General features: G+C 39.6%; 6 protein-coding genes across 6 annotated transcripts; all 6 read left to right on the top strand.

The window, feature by feature from the left end:
* Nucleotides 1-94: 94 nt before the first annotated feature.
* MELLADRAFT_90947 (uncharacterized protein) lies at nt 95-1,126 on the top strand (the record flags this gene model as incomplete). The annotated part of the gene is made up of 4 exons (XM_007405247.1): nt 95-214; nt 289-358; nt 442-1,078; nt 1,123-1,126. 4 exons carry the CDS (start codon nt 95-97, stop codon nt 1,124-1,126), a joined length of 831 nt encoding a protein of 276 aa, XP_007405309.1.
* A 12,090-nt stretch (nt 1,127-13,216) lies between these two features.
* On the top strand, nt 13,217-15,733 carry MELLADRAFT_102390 (uncharacterized protein; the record flags this gene model as incomplete). Its single annotated transcript, XM_007405248.1, has 12 exons — nt 13,217-13,297; nt 13,373-13,386; nt 13,451-13,722; nt 13,789-13,859; nt 13,950-14,006; nt 14,084-14,203; nt 14,279-14,360; nt 14,458-14,565; nt 14,644-14,725; nt 14,833-14,944; nt 15,005-15,181; nt 15,275-15,733. The coding sequence occupies 12 exons, from the start codon at nt 13,217-13,219 to the stop codon at nt 15,731-15,733; spliced, it is 1,635 nt and encodes a 544-aa protein (XP_007405310.1).
* Nucleotides 15,734-20,301: 4,568 nt separating this feature from the next.
* On the top strand, nt 20,302-21,061 carry MELLADRAFT_70806 (uncharacterized protein; the record flags this gene model as incomplete). Its single annotated transcript, XM_007405249.1, has 2 exons — nt 20,302-20,694; nt 20,779-21,061. The coding sequence occupies 2 exons, from the start codon at nt 20,339-20,341 to the stop codon at nt 20,999-21,001; spliced, it is 579 nt and encodes a 192-aa protein (XP_007405311.1).
* A 448-nt stretch (nt 21,062-21,509) lies between these two features.
* On the top strand, nt 21,510-22,682 carry MELLADRAFT_33290 (uncharacterized protein; the record flags this gene model as incomplete). Its single annotated transcript, XM_007405250.1, has 3 exons — nt 21,510-21,780; nt 21,845-21,959; nt 22,019-22,682. 3 exons carry the CDS (start codon nt 21,510-21,512, stop codon nt 22,680-22,682), a joined length of 1,050 nt encoding a protein of 349 aa, XP_007405312.1.
* A 133-nt stretch (nt 22,683-22,815) lies between these two features.
* Nucleotides 22,816-23,601, top strand: MELLADRAFT_70805 (uncharacterized protein; the record flags this gene model as incomplete). The annotated part of the gene is made up of 2 exons (XM_007405251.1): nt 22,816-23,208; nt 23,289-23,601. 2 exons carry the CDS (start codon nt 22,843-22,845, stop codon nt 23,391-23,393), a joined length of 471 nt encoding a protein of 156 aa, XP_007405313.1.
* Nucleotides 23,602-24,101: 500 nt separating this feature from the next.
* On the top strand, nt 24,102-25,807 carry MELLADRAFT_33353 (uncharacterized protein; the record flags this gene model as incomplete). The annotated part of the gene is made up of 8 exons (XM_007405252.1): nt 24,102-24,143; nt 24,212-24,414; nt 24,501-24,875; nt 24,946-25,074; nt 25,147-25,211; nt 25,254-25,426; nt 25,520-25,643; nt 25,707-25,807. The coding sequence occupies 8 exons, from the start codon at nt 24,102-24,104 to the stop codon at nt 25,805-25,807; spliced, it is 1,212 nt and encodes a 403-aa protein (XP_007405314.1).
* Between the last annotated feature and the right edge of the window lie 507 nt (nt 25,808-26,314).

The following is a 26,314-nucleotide window of genomic DNA, read 5'->3' as shown; positions in this document are numbered from 1 at the left end:
ATCCATTCTAAAACCATATACCATACCATATCACCATTTTCATCATCACCAAAGAAGAACGAATCAACAATTCATAGAAACAACAACAGGAATCATGTCAAAGCTCAGAAACTTATCACTATCACCTCTTCGTCCTTCATCAAGATCATCCAACTCTCAAATACAATCATCATCTTCTTCAAATCAATCTTCAAACTTTTCATCCACATCTTTGGTCAGTCGAAATCAATCATAATTCTTGTTCAATTCATATTTCAAAACTTACCTGTTTTATTTTGAATGATCTAGCATCAAGTATGGGTACAGAAAAAATTGGATGTTAAACTTAGAGTCGATCATCCAGAATTGGGTAAATCTGGTAAGTAAATTTGATAAATTCATTTCAAAATCGAAAACCAAATGACCAAATCACTCAAAAACATCTTAAAATGTTTTCTTTAGGTCAGGTGATTCGAGTTAAACCAGGTCATATGAGACAAAGACTTTATCCATCAGGTCAAGCACTTTATTGTGCAAAAGATGGGATTCCATTTCATCATTTAAATCCAATTCATTCAATCAAATCACCACCTATTGCACCTTCACCTGGTCTATCTAGACCTATCATCGAATCCATCAAACGATTAGGAATCAAGATAAATTTAAATAAACAAGAAATCAAACAAACTGAAGAACTTCGAGAACTTTGGATCCGTGAACATAATTTAAACTCCCCTGAACTTTCAAATCAGATTGAACCTATCACGAATCTTAATAAATCGTCTTTAAAAACTATTGTGAATCCGATTCCAAAAGGATTAAAAGAAAATTTAAGAAGCTTGATGAATTCATTTGATGATTTAAAACCCTTGATCGTCTTTAAAAGAACAGGACCTAATCATTCAGAAAGTTTATATGCATCAATCAAACCGGAAGAAATCATTGAAGAATTAAGTTTAAAACTTAATGATCGATTCGATCTATCTGATTTAAAAGAATGGATTAAGATTAAAGAAATTTATGCGATTCAAAAAGATGGAAAAGAAAGGATTAAAGGAAAATCGAATGGGATTAAAAGTTTAGGTGATCATTTGATTAGGTTTAGTTTAAGTCATCATCATAATCTAAGTGATTTATTGAAAGATGATGAACAATTTGAATTTTTAATTAGAGTGATTAAAAATTAAAAACAAAAATCAACATCAACATCAAGCGATTATCAAGTTATACCTAGAAATTTAGAAAGATTGTAAATAACAAGAAGAAGAAAATAATCAACAAATTGTTTTGATTGGATGTAATTGCAACTAATCTTTTCCTTCTCACAATCTAGACGTATAATCGGCTGATCCAAGGAATCATAGGAGTATGATCACAAAATTTGATCATAGCGTGAACTCACAGCTAAGTTCTCTAGCACATCAAATCCACTATGGGATGATTCCATGCAGGGTTCAACTACGACAATCCGTTCTCAAATCACCTTACTCACAGTTTCAAAATCTCCCATTGAATTATGTATACATAGTATTGCACCGCATCTCATTCCACTCATTTCATACTAATGACTAGACAGAACTATACCAACTGGGTGGACGTTCCAGATGTCGGTATTCGGAACGAGCAGCCAGACTACTGATTTCTTACTCATTGTCAGTCCAATTGATCGTGCGAGCTATTTTTTTTGCTTGAAATGGTCTGCAAAGCTGAGGAAGGACTTTCTATTGATATGTTGGTACTTTGAGGCCGAAGGGAAGTTGGCGCGTCATGATGTTGAGTGTAAGCTTCGAAGGATCACCATTGACCGACGCTTTGTTACAGACCGCGAGTCTAGAACAGTCCCTCTCTTTCCTAGAACTTGAAGACTATCCTATTCGGACTCCGGAGCCAGCCAGAATGTTTAAACAGACGTTCTTTAGGTAGGTCTAAGCTTCCGAGTAGGCCCAGTGATCCCAATGAAAGCTCTCTCATCGGAGCCTTCAAAGGTCTAGATCAGTTGGGATCATTAGTTGGAAAGATAAGAAAAAGAAGGCGAATTGGAAAATGTTGCAGTAGTGATGGCTGTGATTTTGTTAACGGAGACTCGAGAGGTTGAAAAATTATTATGAGCCTTTAGACTTGAGGTAACTTCTGAATCCCAGCCTACATATCAAGACCAACTTGCCTTCTATCAATCGACCAAGAAATGGCTCGAATGGCAAGAATGATGGAGAGAGGCGAACTTTCTATGAAATATGTATAACTAGTACTCAGAATCTGTTCTTCCCTTCCTTTTCTTTCAATTCGAATCACATTCTAGCAATAGGTTCAATCCAATTTTTCTTATCAAAATCTTACATCTTCCTCAACATTTACTCTTCTGCTTTTTAAAGTTTTGATAACTTCTAAAAAAATGTTCTTCAAATCTAACTCTTTCACCCTAACACTGGTTGTTATTTTGATCTCTTTTATCAGTTTCATTCCGTTTATAAATACTTTACCACATTCAATTTCTCGTCATCACAAGCAATACAGACATGGTAGTGGTCGTTTATCTTCAATTGGGTTTTATAAGGGTGAATCTTCTCATCAAGATTATAAACAGGCTGGATGGTTTTCAATGCCTACCATGGTTTCAATGCCTACCATGTAAGTCAATTCATGGGTTTCTTATACGGTTTTTTTAATCAACAGAAAGACTGACGTTGTGTTGTATAAAAAAACTTTAGATATCAGCAAGTGGCACAAGTTGACCCGTTGATTATCAAAGTAAGTATCAAGCGTTTTCTGTTGACTCAAAATAGGTTTTTTGTGCATGTGAAAAATTCCATTGATTGATTATGCGCAAGTATTAATGCAATGCCAAGAGTTATGCACTGATGAAGATTGACTTGTTTTGCTCTGCTTACTTTAGGAACAAAGCCCTGTTTTCGAGAAGATTATTACGACTTTTAATAAACCGTCAGTTTGATTCACATCTCGGATTTCTTTTTTGGTTAAATATTTCAGACTTATCATTTCCCTTTTCTTCTTCACAATAGTTATCCATCAAAACCTATTTCAAACCCTTTACCACCACCTACCTTTATTCCTACTGTAAATCCATCTCCAAAACCATCAACACCTTCAAAGCCGCCTGCTTCGAAGCCATCGACTCTCAAAGCACCTACTCCTCCTGCTGCGAAAGTTGTTCCCAAACCGGCTGGTCCTGCTGCACCCAAGGTAGTCACTAGCTCTCCGGCACCGAAGGTCACTCCGGTGCCTCTTCCTACCAAGAATGTGGCTATCCCTGGTCCAAATCCGGCTCTGAAGAGCGCGCCAAAGCCAGCTGCACCGAAGCCAGCTTCAACGAAGGCTACTCCAAAGCCAGCGACGAAGCCAGCTCCACCGACGGCTAGTCCAAAGCCAGCGCCGAAGCCAGCTCCATCGACGGCTCCAAAGGCAGTTCCAAAGCCAGCTCCGAAGCCAGTTCCAGCTCCGAAGCCAGTTCCAGCTCCGAAGAAAGTTCCAAAGCCAGCTCCAAAGAAACTTTGATCGACGGCTCCTTACCGTGTCTCCTCTCAGCGGAAGGCGACTCTCATTCAAAGAAGGAACTTGTTGCGATACTTTTTCGGACAAGATTCAAAACGACTTTTGGATGCAGGCTCTTGGCTGAAACTGGCTTGGTTGGTTGAGACTTTGGATGGTAAAAGGCAAACGGGTTTAATTGGCTTGGTGAGGTGGTTTTTTGGGGAAGGATTTCAAAAGGGATCGAGGTGGTATGAAAAAAGGATAAAGGAAGTTTGAAGAAAATAGTATGATGGATATTTAAACTTCTCACTATTGTATTGCTTGTGATTGATTTTGTATTTTTTTCTTCCGAGTAGTTTTTCTTTCATCTATGTGTGATGTTTTTGGGTTTGAGTTTGTTGAACGAACATTTACAAGTAACATTTTATTGATTTCTTATTTGTATAGGTGCTGATCTGGATGACTTTGTAAGTCAATATTAGCTATTGATGGCTTCGCTTTGTTGCATTTTTATTTTATCACGTTTATTTACTACTTCTGGTCTTAGGAAATCCTCTTTGTGTCAAGATCTTTTTCACAAATCTTACCATACCATATACTACCCAACTTGAACATGATCAATATCTATCGCTCACTTCCCTTCGAAGTTGATGATTTTCTTTGAAACATATTAAGATTTCTATCGCAATACATTAGACAGCTTCAGATAAAGTGGTACTATAGATTCATGTTTGAAAAGGTTCAAGAAAACTATACACTGAATTCTTGATTTGATGCGAGTGATACATTGAGGGAATTCACATCATCCCTAATTGCAGTATCATTCTACTACTAGGCGGAATAGAATCATGAAGTGAGTTTGCAATCTTAGATTCTTATTTACTCATACATCTCTTTCGAATTGCGCCATATATATGGATTTGAGATCGGTCAAATTGAACTTGTGATGAAAAACATTCCCAGATAATGATTGACAAAAATCTCAATGTAACTCTGATGAAAGCTCATGAACTTTATGTTATAATTAAGTAGTGATAGGGGATTGAAAAAGTTTGTGTTTGAAAGACATGTTTTACACACTTTGATATCACTGTTTGAGAAAACCCTCACAAGAAGTTCACCTTCTAAATGCAGCTTTTGTTTTCAAGAAAACTTTTCAATCAGATTAGAGATTTTACCTGATGTTTTGAATCAAAGAAAAAAAGGTTTAAAAATTAAGAGAAAGCACAGTTTGGAATTTGCCAGCTGAGCTGTGAAGAAAAAGCAAATGAAGCATGCAATGTTGAACTTGATCAAGAAATCAAGACACAGCTATATGTATATGAGTTTCACTGTCAGATTTTTGACAATTTCACATTGAAAAACTTTTGAAAAGCAAAAGAAAGCACAATTTGGAGTTTGCCAGCTGAGCTGTGAAGAAAAAGCAAATGAAGCATGCAATGTTGAACTTGATCAAGAAATCAAGACTCAGCTATATGTATATGGGTTTCACTGTCAGACTTTTGACAATTGGACTTTGAAAAACTTTTGAAAAGCAAAAGAAAGCACAATTTGGAGTTTGCCAGCTGAGCTGTGAAGAAAAAGCAAATGAAGCATGCAATGTTGAACTTGATCAAGAAATCAAGACACAGCTATATGTATATGGGTTTCACTGTCAGACTTTTGACAATTGGACTTTGAAAAACTTTGTTCTTCTTCAAAAACTATTCTATATGGCCAAGTCACAAATTGCTGTCTGTGCCTGGAGCAACCCACTGCAAATCCCAAACAGTCTACCTGCTGCACAATTAGATTATTTGCAAGTCTATACACTTGCCTACTTATCTCTTTGTGGGTATACTAGAACATTGGGGGCGGAGGGTCAGGCTCGGTGGTCTCGCATTGTATACTGCGCAGAATACATTGCAGTTGTATTGCGTAGCGCCATTGCAACATGAACAGACACAGCATACACACATTTTTTTTCGATGATGTATGTATGGGGCTTCATCATTGACTTCCACACTCTCTCCCCACTAGATCTGGTGCCCCCTTACAACACCACGCTACCACATCACATGACACAGACCAATCACTCTGCAGTCAAAACACTATTTACAGCTGTCTGAAATGGTACATGTCTGACTTTGGCCAACCATCAATACCAAATGAGAGATCTCTGCCTCCTTACTGATAACATGCCCATTGCCTATCATTGACATAATGTCAGCATGTTACACAACAACACCAAACTGTCAAAAAACTCACATTAATATACCATGTATCCATTGGATCATTGAAACCCTTGACTTTTCCAACAAAATCAACTATATTTCCAACTTGCATTGGTTTTTTCAAAATCTTTATGTGGTGACAGCTGTAATTTTCATTTGTCAACATATTTTCATGGTGATAACTTGAGACTACAGCATCTTCTATGCTCCAACCTGTCTGCAATCCAGCCACCGCGCACTAAAAAATGGCACCTGTTATGCTCTTCCCCTGCCTAGACAATGTAATTATCAACCATTTGGATTATTACATTGTGTTACCTTAGGAATCTTTCTATAACTTTGCTTGGAACATTCTATTGGCTTTTTTGGTGATGTGAAACTGATAGAATCTTCAATCATCTTTTTGTAATGTAGCTCATCACAACCTGTAGAGCAGACAGTTGATACGGCACATGATAAGATTGGGCTTGCAGTCAGGGATGCAAGGAGCGCTAAAGGTCCTTTTGTAAGGTATTCAGATTGTAACGTGAGGATGCACAGGCCATCCTTGAGCCAGCGCATAAGAGAGCAGTGCACTTGGTACAGGCATAAGTCCTCAGTAGGCTTGTACATGGCTCATAACAGCACAAGCTTCAGTGTGTGTCACAGAGCATGTTGTAAACCCAGATATGACCATTTCCTATATCATTTCCAACCTGCCTCAACCAAGGCATTGGGAAGAATTGGCATATTGAGCCTGCAGCACCCCAGTCCAATGTGTGCAGCCAAAAATTCTGCCATGATCATAAAATCTCATTGTTGTACAACCCTTGCTATGACTTAATTTACTCTACCCACATCATTCATCTACTGACAGTAGTGCCCAACACCATTCCTCTCTCAGCCATGCAAAGCGTCATATCACTACAGCTCCACTCCAGATGATCCACACTGTTCCAATGTGCCATCACCACTATTTTGTGGCAATCAAATTGTGATAAAACCATGGTATTCCTTATTTCTGATCAATGACCTACATTACTGCACCCCTGTTTGCCCATAAAATCCCCACCTCCATAAGATTTAAACCTATGGTGCTCTGTTTCAAATCCTTCCGTACCATCCTCCTCTGTTATATGGCCTCTTATCCATTTATGCATCTGTACGCTACATATATTGTCATACCACACTATTATATCACAGGTAACATCACACTGGCATAAATCAAAATCTCAAAAATCTACTATAATGAATTGGTGCATTCACCATGTTGTTTGTTCAAAATCTACCTGTTATGTGAGTACAATATGCAAGACTTACCGTTGCCACAGGCAGTGTCACTGTGGTAGACCCTCCATTAATTTCCATCAGCTATTGCATATAAATCTCTGACACAATTGCTTCTCAGTGTCAAATACCAAATCCAAGGCCCCCCTCATGTTACATTGATTGTGGTAGATTATTCTCCTTTGACTTCTTCCTACAAATCCTTTGCAATTCCAAACACCTGGTTTGTGTCATCAACAGGCCACAGTAGTCCTCAACCTGCCAGAAATGGATTTCATCAGCATAGGTTGTGTTTTTTTAATTTAATCTGTGTACTTACATGTTGAACCCAGAGAGATCTATAAATTTGTCTTGTCCTCATATAACATTACACCTTTACAACACTGATCTACTCTGGCCTCAAAATTATTTTTGTTGCACTTGGTAAAAAGATATTTAACAGGCTGAAATCCTATCAATATCTGCTTGATCATTACTGTTCAAAGCCCTACAAACATATCCAACCTTCTTGGCCTGCAAGCTAATGCAATCTCACTGCCATGTTTCCCCATTCTTCATTCTTGTTTCATTTAATTCCCATTCCACTTGCATTCTATATCAATCTGAGAACCTGTTATGAAAATGGCTATTCCTCAGTTTGACTATCACCTGAGATGCAGTAACGTGGTCAATCATTCTGAAATTGTTAAAGTACACCTGGGTCTTTGAATAATTGCAACTACAAAAGCAGAATACACAAAGACACCATTGGAAATTTTTTCCTCATGTCACAAATCAGAGGTTGTTGCCTTACTTGTAGCTGAACACCACACAGTTTGGAACCTTACATCTGTCACCCTTTTGTATCGCCCTCATGATGTCAAGCAATATGCAGATCATTACCTTCACACCCTGCTGAGGACCATTGATGCTCCGACACATGAAAAAATTCATACCAACACGTCTTATCAATAGTATTGTCCCATCACATAAGCCCTGTTGCAGATTTGGATTGTGCAATAAGACAGCTGGCATTCTCAATCTTAAGCGCATTGAGTGGGTTGGAAGGTTTGGTAGGGAGTTCAAGGTCTCAATGTGTTTATCATTTCCTTGGCCCGCCACCTCCCAGGCCCATTAGAACTTGAGTTCAATTAAGTTTATTAAAAATCTTGTTGAACAATCTTATGTAGACACTGATTATGCTACATGCAATAAAACAAGCATGCAGAGGTTGAGACTGTATGTCTTAGAATTGATCTATGATTGTAATCAATCCCAGAGTTACATTCAAATATGTTGGCATGGCCAAAAAAATTGTCCATGAAAAGTATTGTTAAATAATTGTACTTAGGCACCAATTATTACATAAAAGTTAGCATGCATGCTTGGCTTGAGACTGTATGAGATAGAAATGATTTATGATTGTAATCAATCTCAGAGTTACATTCAAATCTCAGATCAGTCCTTTGATGTCCATATTTGGATTCCTTGGAATGTCTTGTCCTGATATTATTCTTCTTGATTTCCAACCAAAGATTTAGAGCCATTTTTGGTGGGGAGGAGTGTGAGACTCCACAACAGGTGATATATTATAATGTTCTGTTACTCATCAATGGGATTGGTTCTCTAATTCAATCAAACCTAATTGATGAATACAGAGTCTTGTTCTTTTCTTTGCATACCCAAGCAAAGTAAGAAACAGTGGTTGAAAAGCATCAATTTTCAAGTCAAATTCCATATATTCCAAGCTCATTTACAATTCCGTCACTTTTCCATTCATAATCTACAAAACTTTATCTGGTCACAAGTCATCTTCTTGATTAAATACCCAATGTGTGGTGTTTGACTAATGGCTCAAACAAATAACTGAATGGTTAACAATTGCTGTGATCGTGAGTTTTTAGGTAGTTGGTAATCAAACAGTTCAGAAAGGTGTGTCATATAAATCTGGAACCAAGTCATTCACATTTTGAAAAACTCATTCATTGTGGCTGCTTTTGTGGTCTTGCTGACTGTGATGGGGGGTCAGAAATTCTACTCAAGCTTGATTTTATTTCAATGATATAATTCTAATGACACAATAACTTATGATTGCAAACCTTCATCAGCAGACGGTGATTGAAGTGGATGATCATGACAAAATTCACCCAAACTCATTGCAATCAAAGTGAGGCTCAATATACAGCTCATGATGTCTCAACCAACCTTGGTTGTTTGAATCCTTACCCTCACTCTGGTCTGACCTCTGGGATGCCAATGGCAGGTTGAACTCATTTGAATGATCCTGGTCTTGATCTTTGGTCATTAGACAGTGTTTATTGTATAAGTGATTCAATATATGAGGACAACTTAAAAGCTGAGAATTTTAATGAAAATGCAAAATATATGTGGTAATGATCAGTTCTACTCTGGATTTCCGAATTGAGAGTAGTTGCCATGCAGCCCTACATACCTCCGTGACATGTATCTGTCTTTATTGAGCACCACTTGTACATGGGTGTACACTGTTGGTATGGAGTGTTGCAAACATCACAAAGAATCAAATCTTCACTCTGTGCATAGGGAATCAATGTAAACTGGAAGTTGGTGTATATTCAGTAGTTGACAGGTTCTGTCATATGAATTTGTGGGACTGTGATTTTTGCAAGGATAAATACAAAAGGTACTGGGATATCATCTACTTGGACTGGGGTTGGTCTAGCAACAAAAATGGATCCAGACCCTGGGGCAGTTCCACATGTCAAGATAACTTTTAAACACGGGACCATGATAAATCCAACATGATGTAATGTGTTATAGTGCTTGTGGTGGTGATAGGTTTCAATCTGTTTTGGGCAGAGGCATTGCCATTGATAGGTTTCAGCTCTTTCCAGTAGACACATTCCTCATCGCGACGTCTCGAGTGCACACATTGGTAAGTTTCAACTGTTTCAGGCAGAGACATTCCTTCTTGCTGTGACTATGGAGTAACCATGCATCATTCCTTTAGTTGTTTGATTAAAGACTTACAGCATGAAACATTGCTCACTTAAATCAAATTTCAAATTTGGAAAATGCATCACCCAAATATCTGAACCATATTTGTGTCTAAATCATCAATTGATCATCTTGTCAGACCTTTGATTACCAAAGTACTGGATTTGGTCAAAGTTATATGTAATTCAAAACCATTATTCAAATGAATAATAAAGCAAACAATATGAAGGAGAGGTGATACAACAGTTCTTTTTCCTTGAACAGTCAAGGCAAAAAGGATGGCGGAAAAAACAGCTGTGGTTCACTTGATCTGCTTACAGGGAAGTATGCATGCTTGTCAAAATTTGGAACACCATGTATGGGAAAAACAATCCCAAATGCATTTAGGGTGACAAGGGAACATACCTCAGGATAAGATAAGCCAGAGTATATATGGTGAGAATTACTCATAAAAATGATGTCGTAGCCAAATATCAATTCTAAATACCCTGTTAACGTGAGTTTATTCCTGTGTTTAGAAGCTTGCTCCTACCTACCATCAAATAAAGATATTGTACATTGCACAGAGCTATTTCTAGAATGCTTAACATTTTCAAAATCTTATCAAGTTTTTTCTTGTGTTACTAGCTGGTTTTACAGTTTAACTGCCACCTACAGTCCTTTGACAGGCCCTGGGAGAGCTATACTGCATAATATTTGTGTTCTGCATGCAATTTCATTTTTTGTCTTTCAAAATGAGACTCTAAATCTATTTTATGTGGATGTATACACACCTGAAACTCACAGCTGTTGGCTTTGGTGTCCAGCCTCCTGGATTCCTGATCATGCAGTTGTTGCTAAAAATGCATTATTGTGTCAAAAACCCAGTAATATGGTGTTTGCATAAAGCGGGCCTGGGCTAGTGGCAGAGCCTGAGTTGATGCATGGAGTTTGGCTGGATGGTGTGATTACATGGTTTCAGATATCCATCAAACTTTTTTTGGTTGAAATTATCAAGTTTGTCAAACTCTGCAGATCTCATTTTATTTTTTGTGTCCTGTTTTTGTCAAGCAAAATATGCACTGTGAAGTTTTGCAACTTGTCACTGACTTATAAAATTGGCAAAATAGCATGTCAACAAGGGTCAAAAGTGAAGCCAATGTGCCTTCAACTCATGAATCTGTCTAATATAACATGTGCACCAGCAGTCTTGCACCCAACTTTCTACATTCAAAGTGATGACCTGTAGTTGTGTGGTTGCAGAAACACCACAAAAAACGCAAGGTCTTGCATAGGCCAGGAGTCAATGTCAGAGCAGCCCACTGACTGCACTAGACCAACTGAATTGTAGTGGGTCACACAAGGCCATACTCACACAAACAATGATGATGTGTCAAATTTATGCTCAGAAAACTAGACAACAAAGTGAACAAGCTGCAATACTATATTTAAGGTGTTCATATATCCACATCAGATATATTCAGACTCTAATTTTGTGAAAAAAAATCAAAATTGTAAGTGAAACCCAAATTTTATGCAGTACAGCAGAGTACAGCACTCCAAGAGCCCATCAAAGGACTGTAGGCAGTAGTTAAAACAGAAGAGCAGCTATTAACAGAAGTCCTTTTTTATAACATTGTCAAGATTGTTAACAAAAGCGCAAGAAAAGCAAGCAATCAAGGATTAGCTGTATAACAGTACTAAGGTTGTTTTTAACTTATTCCTCTTGATAAAATACTTGTATTTTCATAGAGTAGCATTTGTCTTGGTAATCAAGAATGCTCAAACTTTTTGACACCAGAAGACCCAATGCATGTACCTTCAACATATAGGACATTTCAGCTGCCTTCCAGGGTTACTTTGGCTTAGTTTCCGTTTTTAGATTAAACAAAAACATATCAAATCAGAAGTAGATTCAAGGTATATAGATTTTCATCCAATTATGAGACCTACAAGCAGATATTTGTTGTAGAATTGGTGATTTACCCCATGCTCCAGGTTGACAGCATCATTGTCTTGAGTAAACTTCAGTTAAATTTCATTATTTCCAATGCCACTCTAGCAGGATTCTTTTTCTTCAGTGGGATTGCGATCTGTTCAAGGAGTTAAGTGGTGTATGGCACTTTGATGTCCCATCCAAAATCCTCCCCTTCAGTTATTTTGTTAATCAAACTATATGATGAAGTAAAAGCCCAGGAACTGCTGGGAAAGACCAATCAATGTTGTTTTTCAACTTCAACAAAATACATTGTCTTTTGTATCTGTGGAAGATACAAACATGCTATTGCTTTCTACAATTTCAACAAAAAACCGTCATAATGCAACAAAATATACATTTTGTGGTTTATGCCTATTTGTATACATAACCCGTGATCATGCAAATCAAAAAATGTCTCCCCAAATCATGCAATAGCGAGGGTTTGGCTGTATGTTGTAGGAAGCTTGAATCCCCTTTATATCTGACAGATAATTTTTTTCATGGAAGGGGGGAGAGGACCATCAATATTCAGCTTAGCATGGATGATCTGATCACGCTGGGTCTTCATTGAACGCGCTGTTCATGGATGACTAAGTTCAGAAGCCCTTTCTGATGGTGTCTAGATTCTTAGGAGAAATTATGTGAAAGGGACTTTCGGATAGAAGGTAAGGGCAAGTGCGCTCATCAAGGTGAAGGGACAACACTTGAACCATTGTCTTTGTCATTTTATGTTCCCTTTATTTTTTCCATGAAGCTGTTTTGTAGTGTTTTGTGCATTTTTCAATACAGTTTTATTACTAAAAGGCAGCATACATCTAATTAGGGCTGTGACCCGGCCCTGAGAGTTCGTGGCCGGCCCCGGGGCCAAGTCCGACCCTGGGTAGACCCGAGGTCCCCTGGAAACTTCTCAGGGCCGACCAGGGCCTGCCCGAATCTCAGGCCTTGGGTGTCCAGGCAGGGCCGGGCCCAGATTTACGAGTAAAAAACCCTTGGAAAGGGGAAATTTTTATATTATTTTTGGCGAAAACAGGATCGGGCAGTCGGCCGGGCCGGGCGCCCGGGGCGCCCGCAGGGCTTTGCACCCTATTCTGATTAGGTTTCAGAGCCCCGAGGCCGGGACCGCCAGCGTTGAAAATATCGCCGGGCACCTTCGGCCGGGCAGGGCCGGGACCGGGTCACAGCCCTACATCTAATACAGGTCGCGTGCAAACCTACATAGTCACGCTCATTATGCCACCAAACTTATTCTCACGAACATTCAGATCGACTTTTCACTCAATCTGTCACTTCACTCGACCCTCTTTTCGATTTTTGTTTCTTCGTCAGCAACCAGCTTTTACCTCTCGGCCCTCGAATCATGTCGGCGGGTTTATCAGTCTACGCGAACTCACCGTATCCACTTATCAAAGGCTATGCGATTGGACCCGATATTGCCGAAGTCCGTCGACTCTCAATTATCTACTAGTTCCTACTTCCGAGCTGACAGTTTTTGATGCTGGGTATCTTTGATTAGGGTGGTTTTTCGAGGTTTGTGAAGATGTCATTTGTAATCGAATCTCAAGATCAAAATTTAACGTGTTTCGTTTGGCAGAGTTTATCGAGCTTACAACCAGGATATCTCAACTTTCGCTGCAGTCAAAGTGATTTCGTTGGTTAACAAAAAATCAAATCCAACTTTAGATGAAGCATCATATAAACGTATTAAGAAAGAAATCAAAGTTCACAAAACCCTCAAGCACTCAAATATACTTGAATTGATCGATAGCCTCGAGGACCATGAAGGTTTACCATCTCGAAACATACCACCGGCCTTTTATATCATCCTGGAGTATGCTGCTAGTGGCGATTTATTTGATCAACTGAGTAAACAACTTTCATCAGAATCGAGTTGAAATACTCCAAAATTGATATCAATGAACTTGGATTCAGTCCCAGATGTCGGATTGCACAATGATTTAGAATTGATTCACTTTTACTTTCGTCAATTGATGTCTGGTCTAGTGAGTGAATCACCCTAACTTTTACCTTGAGTGAAAACCTATCCTATTTGCACACTCTCACTAACGTTGAAATCATTTCGCATTCATCAGTATTTTTGCCATAGTAAAGGAGTAGTGCATCGGGATTTGAAACCGGAGAATATACTTGTCAGTTTTCAAATGTCTCACAATCATTGAGATCAGAATCAAATATTTCAGTTATTCATAAAACTTTGATCTCTTAGCTAGATGGGAATGGAAATCTCTTACTTTCAGACTTTGGCCTTTGCTCTGTCTATAAATACAACGGAAAGGAAAGAATGTTATCTGAGATCTGCGGAAGCGCACCTTACGCAGCTCCAGAGGTTAGTTTATCACTCTCAAAACTGCATTGAACGGATTCGGGACGTGAAGCATCTGATGTTATTCTACACGAGCAGTTAGCATTTGGTCGACCTTATCATGGTCCAGCAATCGACATGTGGTCTTCTGGTATCATTCTCTATGTCCTCCTGGTCGGAAGTAAGTCTATTCGGCCTGATGCTTAAACAGAATCCCTTGTACTTGTTAGCCTGTGCTAACCTTCGTAAATGTCTTTGCGCGCTGTTATTTTTTTAAGACACGCCTTGGGACACTCCAACTCTGGAAAGTCCCGAGTTTGCAGCTTACGTAGACGGGTCTATATGGCACACGGATCCATGGACGCGAATAAATCATGAATTAAAACGTATATTTTGAATGTCGACCATATTTACATCTTTCGAATTTGTTTGACCATGTTTTCATTTATGTTTTTTTGATATAGATTTCTTGCAACAAATGATGCACATAGACCCGGAGTTAAGAATGAACATGACTCAACTTGTAAAGGACCCATGGTTTAAAAGGTACGCTCAAGTTTTTCAACAATCATAGCATACCATAGACCTTTGTTGATCTCTTCACGATCACTTTGATCGATATTGATCCACTGTTCGATCACTACAATATCCAGGAAAAACTGTCTGATGAATCGTGAGGGACTAGCTTTATCTGCTGAAACTCTCGCAGTCCGACTTGCCAAACAGCGTCAGAACGCTGATGAGGGTACTCATTTCGATGAAGAGGTCGATCAATTGTATGAGTTTGATTTTATTTACTTCCTCTTGCCAATATATGACTAACAGAACCATTTCAATAGTTGTACCGAAATGGCTATCCCAAAAGATTCCAATTTCGATCCTAATAGTACATCACTACCTCAAATGTCTCAAGAAATGGCCAAGTCACAAATTGCTGCACGTTACTTGAACGACACGGCTGCAAATCCTACTCAACCTTTCTCTTGCACAGTTCGATTATTTGTAAGTCAATACTCTTACCGACTTACCTCTTCATGCTGAGTCGAGAAACTTTTACCTAGACACATTGAATCTGATTGTTCAAATCTTTATCAGACTCAAAACCCTACTTTAGCATCCCAAAAGATGCTTCATGGAAATACTTCAACAATGTTTATATCTAAATCATCAATAGAAGAACTCGTAACGGCTTTTACCGCAGCTCTTGATGTGGTCAATGTTCAACACGCTGTCAAACCATTAATGAATGATTTAAATCAAGATCAAAGTCAAAAGTATCAAGGAGGGGTGAAGTTTCAAGTAGCATTTACTGATAATCGAAAACAAAAAATGATTGGATCATTAAGAATTGAGCCGATTATTGATACTGATTCAGAAGTTTCAACAAACGTTGGTACTGATTCAATGGAGATTGATGATAAAAGTAAAGTAGAAGTTCAGGAAGTGATTTGGAGTGTAATTTTTAGAAGACAAAAAGGTGATGTTTTACGATGGAGACAAAAATATGAAGAACTCTTTAGTCATTTACCTGACGGAATTGTTTTGGCTAGATAAAAGTTTTTGAGATTTGTTTTTTTACATACATATATATCTGGGAAAGGTATTATCTATTTGTATGATTGTATTTTATATCATTTTGGTTCCATTCTTTGGAGAATACTTAAGTATATATACGCTATGATTTATGATTGGAGTCTTGATTTTTGAAATTTTATAAAGTTGTAGGTGTCTATACCAGAGATAAGTACAGATTACTTGATTAGCCATGAGAAGTGATATGATGTTCATGATCAGGGTATAATCTATACATATAATGATATAAATTCATTGCAGAGAGCCTTTGGTGCTTACGTCCTTGATTTTTTTCCAGTTCACTATCCTCAAATTGTAAGGTCTGGTTTGGGAGAGCCTCTTAAAGTGAGAGAATGCTGTGGGTTCATTGGGAAGTGTGTCCAACGTATGACTTGTTTAGCTCAAAAAAGAGTGGGTCACAGCTGGGGAAAGATGTGAGATGATGAGAATTTGTGAGTCGAGGGATCGGACCAGGGCTGAGCTGAGAGTTATGCAGATACATTTATCGCGTGCCTGTTGGCCTTTGACCACTTTGGTGAACTTTCAAGGATTCGTTCAACAACCATGCTCTATTCATCAACTTGAAATCAACTTTATCATTCATCGTAATCCAAAATGGCATCTATTCGTCTATACACCACTCCCAACCTATCTAGCTTTCTTCAACAACTTGAAAGCGCTCGAAAAAGCCCTCGAGATGAAGCAATTGGGACAGCAGCGGTCACAGCAGGGCTTCAATGGATCGTTGATCATCTTTCAATCGACGAGGCTCCATTAGGTCCTGATTCAGGCTATGGCCACTTTTACTGTTCGAAAGGCGTCCGTCTTGGTGGCTTAACGGGAAACGATCTTCAGAAAGAAGTCATCACGATTAGTTCAGATTCAATGTCAGACGCTCGTTCTTTCTTATTACGATTGATTTGTTACAAACCCAAAGGCAACATCACGATATGGAGGAAAGCATTCGAAGACTGCCTTCAAAGCTGTACTGATTGTGTGATGGCCCATGAAGGCTGTACGGTCGATATGGCAGACAAGTTGAGGCTTATCTTTATCAGGATCTCAAGCTAGTAAAAAAACTGATTTGGCTATCCATTAATGCTTAGGTGGTTGCGTCCCAAATTATCGGATCGAATGGTGTCTAACTTTATCATGAGCCTTGACAAAGCATTGGCTAATTTATGCAAAAGGAGCTGGGTATCACCAGTGGACATCACCTCAGCATCAATTCCCGAGTCCAATCCGGTGCCGCCTTCGGTCTGCTTAGACGCTTTACCACCATCCATACTTCTCCTGATATTGTCACGGCCTGGGGTCCTTTCGAATCCCGAAATATGGACACCAATCTCGAATGCAATGGCTCGTCAGCCCGTCCATCAACCCCTTCCTGTTCTTTCTGCGGATGCGTCCTTACCGGGGTTGACCTTACTAGCGATGAGCAGCAACGATTTATGTGCCAACAATGCACGTGCTTTACTGCATCAAATCGCGGCTCGCAACATGCACGGGGACCCTATCAAGCTTAAGTTGACCCCAGGGTTACAAGAAGCTGCTCGTGAGGTCATCAGGATCATACACCGAGACAATCAAAACTCGCCGTCCGACGGTTCACAACTCTTAGCTGAACCACCACCCAATCGGAAAAGCAGTTGGCAGAGTTTATTATCGATTCTCAGAGCCATTCCACGTTACATTGGCTCACCTCATCCACTACTTTTCAAGTTGGGATGTTTGATCACATCACATTTATCTGATAACGGTGATCATATTACTACAGTATTAGAGTGTTTTGGAGTGTTGCTTTGCCAGATGGAATCATCTTATTGGCAGAATCCACAAGTATCAGATAGTCAAGCCTCGGGAACTTCATTTCAACTTCTGCCACATCAGGCCTTCTCACGAATCTTGATCAACAATTCATTCATCGATAGTTTATCTAATTCAGGAAGTACTGAGAGATGTCTTTTTTGGCTACTTCCATTGATCTGTTCCGCTTATCACATGGAAGAAAGTTTGGCGACCATCTTTACACAAATTCATCAAATCTTTTTATGTGAACTTCAGAAAGACCGCGAGTTACAAATCCGAATTCATGCAATCGAAATTTCGTTTACTCCTTGGTATAACTTGATTTTTCCGACAATACCACTCCAGGATGCGCAACCTACAGAGCCAATTCTGTCTAATCCTGGAAGTCCTCTACTTACCGAGAACGCACCTTCGATTTCTGACGTTCATTCGAAGATAGCTACCGTGATTCAAAAACGAGGGGTGCTACAGTTATACCTTCCGATCCTATTTGACGTAGCATACCATCCCCAGTACAGCTCAGCAGAATGGGATGCGATTCGGATGAACGCTCATTTGTTGATAGAACGTATCGCATTCAAGGACACCAATATGTTGCAAGCTGCAGTTCAAAAGCTAAGCCATGCACGATCAAAACTAGAAGTTCGAAATCCGACCGCAATTAGTGATGATATCCTGTCAATCCGTGTTGAGGTCACTGCCTCTCTATGGAAGCAACTCTATCAAAGTGTCAAGATGAGTTTACCGTCAGAAGCATCCATCAAAGTTTATCGCCTTCTAATTCGAGCGGTTTCAAGATGCGCTCATATTGATCAGTTCAAGTACGAATCGTGGTTACCAGAAGCCCGAAACGAACTACTGCCCATCAAGCCTGTATCAGAGAACCTAAAGGACGGTTGCTTGACGATATGCACACCTTTTGTAGATGCATTATTGGATCTATCCGAAACGACTACCGGCTATCAACTAGTGGCACCCGTGATGGATGATCAACGCGTGATCCAGGCCTTGATCGTCCTTGCATTATCACCTAATGACGGTATACATGCCTCAGCGCTAGCTTTGGTTCGACAATGGTCCGATTGCACTTCTCGACTTGATTGCTTCCGAGTATTGCTATCCAAAGGCAGGCTCGCTGCTTTCGAGGGTCTATTGATTTCTCTAGTTACTACCGAGTTTCAAACAAAGTATTTACCTGATGCAATGATCCTTGCCGGGAGATTTGTCAGATGTATGACTGATGTATTAGAAGTACTATTTTCACGTTCCGAAGGTCTGTTTTCGGATCCAGATTTCATGCAAAGTATAAATGGAAAGCAAGTCTTTCAGCTTTGGAATCTAATGTGCTCAGCGGTTGCCAACATATTTCAGAGAACACCATATTGGTCAAAATTTTGGGAAACTTCTAAAATGACTGATTGGATGAGAGATGCCCTCATCTTTGCCGAACAACTTGTGCAACAATTCCACGCCTTCGAAACAGCCTGTGCTGATCAAGATCTTGCTTTGGGTGGTCTGCCCTCTTCGAAATCATCAGATGACCCGGTTAGACAACAGATGGTGGACTCCTTTATGCGTCCTACGGAAGCCATTCTTTCCTGGCTTCGGTTAACTGAACCTGACCTTCTCGATCGCTCAGCTAGCCTGTTGGTGACGATGCTCGAAAAACTAGCCAAGTTTAGGCGACCACTCAAGGATACGATTGTGAAAAGATTAGAGACATACTTACAACATAATCGGCAACCTCAACTTCAAAGCAAAAAGCCTATCGGAGTGATTCTGACAGAACAACAGTGTGGTAATATACAAAAGGCCTTGATCAGTCATCCAGATTTAGCTGAACGGTTTGCTTATGTATCAGAAGATGAAGAAGAAGAAATCGAGATCGTTCCTCAAACCAGCTCCAAAGACTCAAACGTTCGGGACGATGGAGAAGTCGCGAATCAAAAAGCAGCGTGGAGTCGTGTATTAGATGGACAACCGATCAAAGCTAGCATTCCGAAGTCTGTAGTTGTCCCTCCAGTGTCTTCAGCTCTGCCACAGAAACCCGCTTCAAAATCGGCACCTCCTCCCATAAAGCATGACTTTACCTCCCGGACGAACAAATCCACATCAAGTAAATCACACTCAAGGACCGCTGGCGGATCAACTTCTAGTGTGATTGGCAATATGCGCAAAGAATTCAAAGCGAGCAGGAAGGTCTTGAATCACACTGTGGTAAAACAACCTTTGAAAGTGTCAACAGAGCGTGGTATACCAGCTGGTCGTGCTCGAGTTTCTTCGCCAACAACAGATTATTCACCTGTTGCATCTTCTTCTCGACCCATTCTTGCGTCCAGGGACACGGCAGATTCGACTCAACAGCCGCCAGGCGGCAATCTACCCATCGCACCGATCTGCTTGGATGAAGAAGATTCTGAGAGTTCAGACGAAGATAGACCTGCCGTGACCGGTTTGGCCGGCTTAGCAAATGCACAGAAGCCTAAGATCGATAAGCCTCGCAGGATAGCTGAGGTCCGCCGGACTATCAAATTATTCCAAGATCCTACCTTGGAAAGGCACCAACAAGTGGCCAAAGCGAAATTACTGAAGCAAGCTCAGATGAAGTTGGAGCAACTAAGGATGTCACCGGATTTCACTGCCCTTCATCGACATATATTGCAATGGGACTATCATCATACAGGCCCGTGTCCACCCATGGCTCCTGTTCACTATAACCATCTTCCACCTTCTTTTATCGACTTTGGTCAGTACTTACGAGCCCTCGAACCACTTCTGATGTGCGAGTGTTGGCAGCAGATCTGTCAAGCAAAGGAAGCGGTTGCTTCAGGTGAAAAGACAGCAGTTCCCTGTGAAGTAGTTGGTCGCACTTCAGTTGACGATTTTGTAGAAATTTATACTATGATCAAACATGGCATGTTACCAGATCGAGTGTTTTTCACAGAAGCTGATTTAGTTTTACTTCGAGCCGTCAATAAGCCTTCCTCTCATTCTGTTATGGCCAAGGTGATCGGCTTGTCTCGTAAACCCGAATGTTTCGAACTTAACTTGCGCATGCATTTTGGTAGTGTAAGATCTGAAGTTAGTGGTTTCTTGGTACCGAAGACGAAATGGGAAGTGATTCATCTATGCAGGTAAGTTTTTTAAATGACATTTACAATGATTCACAAGATTTTGAAATATTTTCTTATGACCTTGTTTCGCGGATATTTCGTAAGTCTGAGCACAACACATCGGGAATGGGCTGCCCTAAGATCTTTGCCGTATCTAACATTGGGTGGTGATATTCTAGAAGCCCGTATCACTCAACCTGCACCTATAACAGAACAACAGCTCGCAAAAGTAATGCAGTGCCAGAAAGTCAATGAACCACAAGGTCGTGCGATCATTAGCTCTCTAGCCACACCAGGCTTCTCTCTCATTCAAGGGTCAGTTTCGTGAATCCACCACTTGATCGGAAGACTAAATCTCATCGATTTCTTACAGTCCGCCGGGTACGGGAAAGACGAGTACTATCGTGGGTTTGGTCGGTGCATTCATCGCCGGTCGACCAAAGGCTCAAGATACTCGATCAATAACTAGGAAAATTTTACTCTGCGCACCAAGTAATGCTGCTGTTGATGAAGTAGCCAAACGATTAAAAGATGGCGTTCGTGGAGCCCAAGGAGAACTTATTATTCCTAAACTAGTGCGGATTGGAGCCGATTCTAAGATCAATATGGCGGTAAAAGATATCTTCATTGACGAACTTGTAGAAGCTCAAAACAAATTGGAAAATAAAACGGGAGACAAGCCTTCTGGAAATTCCGATCGAATTCATGAATTGAGACAAGAAATCACTCATTTACGGGAAATTCGAAATGCTAAACAAATCGAAGCAGAGCAAGTCACAGTAGCTTCTCCATTGTACGCTGGATTACAACAAGAAGTTACGAAAGCAAGACGTAAGATGCACGAATTATCACAACAATTAGACGAAGCTCGTGATCAACAAGCCGCCTCAAAGCGTTATTTAGACGCAGCCACTCGTAAATTGAGGATGCAAATCTTACAAGATGCTGATGTAATTTGTTCAACATTATCGGGTTCAGGTCATGATTATATGTCACAATTACCATTCGATTTTGAAACAGTAGTGATTGATGAAGCTTGTCAGTGTACTGAACCAGCTTCTCTGATCCCACTTCGGTACAATGCCACTCAGTGTATATTGGTTGGAGGTGAGTGTTTACCATATATTTTATCTTGACGTAGAATTTACTTGTTGAAAGATGTACGTTACAGATCCACTTCAATTACCACCGACTGTACTATCACAAGCGGCTTCGAAAGCAGGATACGACCAAAGTCTATTCGTGCGTATGCAGCGCTTTGCTCCTACTGCGGTACATTTGTTAAGGTTGGGAACGGTCAGCTTAGTAGCATTTTGGTCAAGTGCACTGACGAATTGTAACACAGTATACAGTATCGTATGCACCCTGCCATCAGTGCTTTTCCCAGTAAAGCCTTCTATGATTCGCGATTAATGGATGGACCCGATATGGCGAGTAGAACTACCCAACGATGGCATACCGAGGATACGTTTTTTCCACCATATACATTTTATCATCCCATTGGAGCTCGTGAAGAGAGAGGTCGACATCACTCTTTTATCAATCGAACCGAAGCAGGCATGACAGTAGCCATTTATTCCAGGTTGACCAGGACATTTCCTGATATCGATTTTGCATATCGAGTTGGGATCATTACGGCCTATGCAGGTCAAGTAGGAGAAATCCGAAGACAATTTCGTCAATCCTTTCCTGCTGATGTAGTTTCTACTTTAGATATCAATACAGTTGATGGATTTCAAGGACAAGAGAAAGATATAATTATCTTATCTTGTGTTCGTGGTGGAAAAGATGATGATAATGGGATTGGTTTTTTAAAGGATACACGTCGAATGAATGTAGCTTTAACCAGAGCGAAATCATCTTTATTTGTGATTGGGAATCAATCGGCGTTGGTACAGGATAAAAATTGGAAAGCATTGATTGATGATGCAAGAGAGAGAGGAACGTTTTCTGAGGTTCATTTTCAATCTTACATCTCGATTTTGATTTTTAGAATATACTATAACTGATCTGTTTAATTTTGTTCACCTGGTGAACTCGTAGGTATCTATCGATACTTTCAATTCTACTCCTACAATCCGAAATACAAGCAAAAACCATCTACCTTCAAAGTCCATCGTTCAGAAAAGCATCGAGAAGAAATCTGATAGGTTTGGACATGGTCCATTGATGACACCTCAACAAATCTCGCAACAATCCAAATCAAACACTCATTCAAATCAAATTCAAAATGAACTCAAGCGGAAACAATCTCTTAATTCAAGTCTACCTGAAATCTCTAAGAAGACACGTATAATTGAGATTGATAATTCAGATAATCAGAACAGTGATGTAGAAAAGCCTGATCAGTCAAGAACAAAGATAGAATCGAATCAAGTAAACCCAATGATGAACCAGATACGTCAACCACAGACTACGGTAAATCGGAATCCTCATCCTAATGTAGGCTCATCTTCTCACAACAAACCAATGAATCCTCCACGTGCACCAATGCCTGCAAAGAAAAATCCAGTCAACCTGTTCATCAAACAAAAAGTAAGTCCTTCCTTTTAATTAAACACCAATTGACGGATTTGATATGGTTAATTAATTGTTGGAGTTTTTCCTTTCATTAGAAACCCACTCGAATCTCAGCACCTAGAGAAGGAGATGAATTAGATACTCGTACTACAAAAGAAAGAATAGCAGATGAAATGAAAACTTTAAGAAGACCTAAATAATGAAAATAATGAGAAGATATCTTTATGTGTGTGTAAAGTTTTGAACTAATTTACGAAAAACATTGATTTTTAATCGTTTCACTTTCACATTTCAACTTTTTTCTTTCTTTTATTCTTCTTGATTGCATATTTGTTTTTAAGATTTATTTACTTAGTATATCTAGAAAATTTAAAAGAAGAAAATGTAATAATTATTTCTCGTGGCTTGAAGTTTTAGTGATAGAACAGAATAAACTGAAAATCTGAAAATGTGAAAGATGATAAAAGAAAGATGAGTTGAAAAAGGTCTGACAGTTCATGAAAAGTAAATATACTAGATCCGTGCGGCATCTGATGAAGGATGCATAGTACCATATACCGCTTCAGATTGTAAGATTTCATGATTTCATAATTCTTTCTTGAAAGAATCCATACATAGAGCCTTCTCCAAGTGGCTTCAAAGTTATGTGTGCGTGCTAGATGTGGACATCACGGTGACGGAACCCTCCAGCCGATATTATCTGAGCCCAGTGCACGACCGTGAGCAAGCTGAGAGAGAGAGTATGTTTATAAAGCAGTAAGATAAGTCTTATAGTGTGATATTTACCCTAGGTTGTTGTTACAGGTTTCTAGGATCTTGATTTCCCCAAGACATTCCAGCTGATCGAACATCAAAGGACCTCAAGCATCTGCCATCCATACCTTATACCAAATCTCATCAACTTCAAAATGTCTTCCAAAGCTGTCTACCTGCTTGGCGGGCCAAGTAAAGTAAGCATCTGGACTCACACATATACATCTTACGATAGTCCTAACTTTTAACTTCTTGCCTGAATCAGGGAACTCGTATGCGACCCTTAACACTTGATATTCCAAAGCCATTGTTTCCATTGGCAGGAAGAGCTGTGATTTGGCATGGTATACAAGCCCTTTCGAAACTTTCAAATTTACAAGAGGTTCTTTTGATTGGATTTTATGAAGATTCTGTCTTGGCTCCTTTTGTAAAACAAGCAAGTAGGGATTTCCCTTCGCTTCAGATTAGGTGAATATGATTTTTCATACTCCTCAAAACGATGAGACCTCTATAGAGTGAAAACTAAAGTCCATTCATTCTCCGGAAAACTGTAGATATATGAGAGAGTATGAAGCTTTAGGAACTGCTGGAGGACTTTATCACTTTAGAGATGCGATCCTCAAAGGTTCTCCAGATCAAATCTATGTATTACATTCCGATATTGTCTCCTCATTCCCACTTTCAGAATTGAAAAGCTTTCATGATCGTCATCGAGGGGTCGGTACTTTAATGGGAATTAAGGTCTCTAAGGAAATGTCAACGAAGTTTGGAAGTATCGTTACCGACCCAGAAACTTCTCAAGCACTTCATTATGTAGAAAAACCGGAATCATTCTTATCTACTACTATCAATACAGGTGTTTATCTTTTTGATAAGTCGATCTTTGATGAGATTAAGGCTGCTATGGATTTGAAGGTCAAAAAGAATGCGTAAGTTTTTTTCTGATAAGCTTCATCAGACGACATTGCAGATCTGATGTAATATCTTATAACCCTTTAGCGAAGATCCCCTCAGGCCACAGGACGATCAACTCCGTCTCGAGCAAGACGTCATTGCACCACTCTCTGACCGAGGCAAGCTCTATGTTTATGAGACCAAGACTCAATGGAAACAGATTAAAACAGCTGGGTAAGGATTTATGTGCACAGATCATCTGGGAAATCGATTAATTGCTGACAAGATTTTTTTTTCTGTTCGCAGATCCGCCTTACCAGCCAATGCGCTTGTATTGGAATCCTACAAATCTAATAATCCTGTACTCCTTCGTCGTCGATCTCCAACCATCATAGCTGCCAAAGCTACACCAGAGCAAAGCAAGGCTGCTGGGCCGGAAATTGTAGAGCCTTGTTACATAGATGAGACAGCTGAGATTCACCCATCCGCTAAGATCGGACCTAATGTGTCTATTGGTGCTGGTGTAAAGATTGGCTTTGGTGCTCGAGTTAAGGATTCTATCATCTTAGACAACACCGTTCTTGAAGTAAGTCACTCCTCTCCTTTGATATAGTTTATGTTCAAGCGTCATTGCATTCGGAGCTATCTCTTACATATATCGACGCTTTTGTACTTGTAGCAAAACTGTTGTGTATTGTATTCAATTCTCGGTGAAGACAACAGAGTTGGTGCTTGGTCTAGAGTTGAAGGATCTCCACTCCCAGCCGATGGTTATATCGGTAATAAGAACATCTCGGTATTAGGTAAGAGAAATTTGACTTACTCTCTATTATTTCACACCAACTGACTTCTTGACTCGTATCCAGCTAAAGATGTACAAGTGAAGAGTGAAGTACATGTACGAAACTGTATTGTGCTTCCTCATAAATCTCTCACTAGGTCTTCTGCGAATGAAGTACTCCTTTAAAGAAATTTGATTGACAATTGGGGATTATAGATTGACTAATACATGAAGAAGAGAAATGGACATCAAATAATTTGTGCGATGATGTGATCTATATTGTGCTTGGGGGTACTACCTAGGAAGCTTGAATTTACCTTTTATCAAATTTGCATATGACAGAGCCTGACAGATCAGAGGTTGTGAATCTTATTCTACCCCGTGAGTTTGTTGAGGCACAGGTGATTGAGATCGTAGACAATACATCATTTCACCGAGATGAAGTGACATCAAAATGAATATATGGTATTGCGAGCAGGTGACATCTGAGTCTTGAGGCCTGTGGTAGTAAAATTTTGGTTACGGATCATTCACATCTATTGATTGATATTTGATGTGATGGTTCAATTGATGACTTTAAAATAAAAACAAACCACCCTGATAAAACTTTCAAATGACATTCTGGAATGAGACAAACTTAACAAAGTCTCTTGCTCTTTGGGATTGAAGAGGAACTGGATCTTCAGACGAAAT

This window comes from Melampsora larici-populina, assembly GCF_000204055.1.
Source record: "Melampsora larici-populina 98AG31 unplaced genomic scaffold MELLAscaffold_3, whole genome shotgun sequence".
NCBI classification, from domain to species: Eukaryota; Fungi; Basidiomycota; class Pucciniomycetes; order Pucciniales; family Melampsoraceae; genus Melampsora; species Melampsora laricis-populina.
The sequence above is the reverse complement of the archived record's forward strand: the minus strand, read 5'-3'. Positions and strand labels throughout refer to the sequence as shown.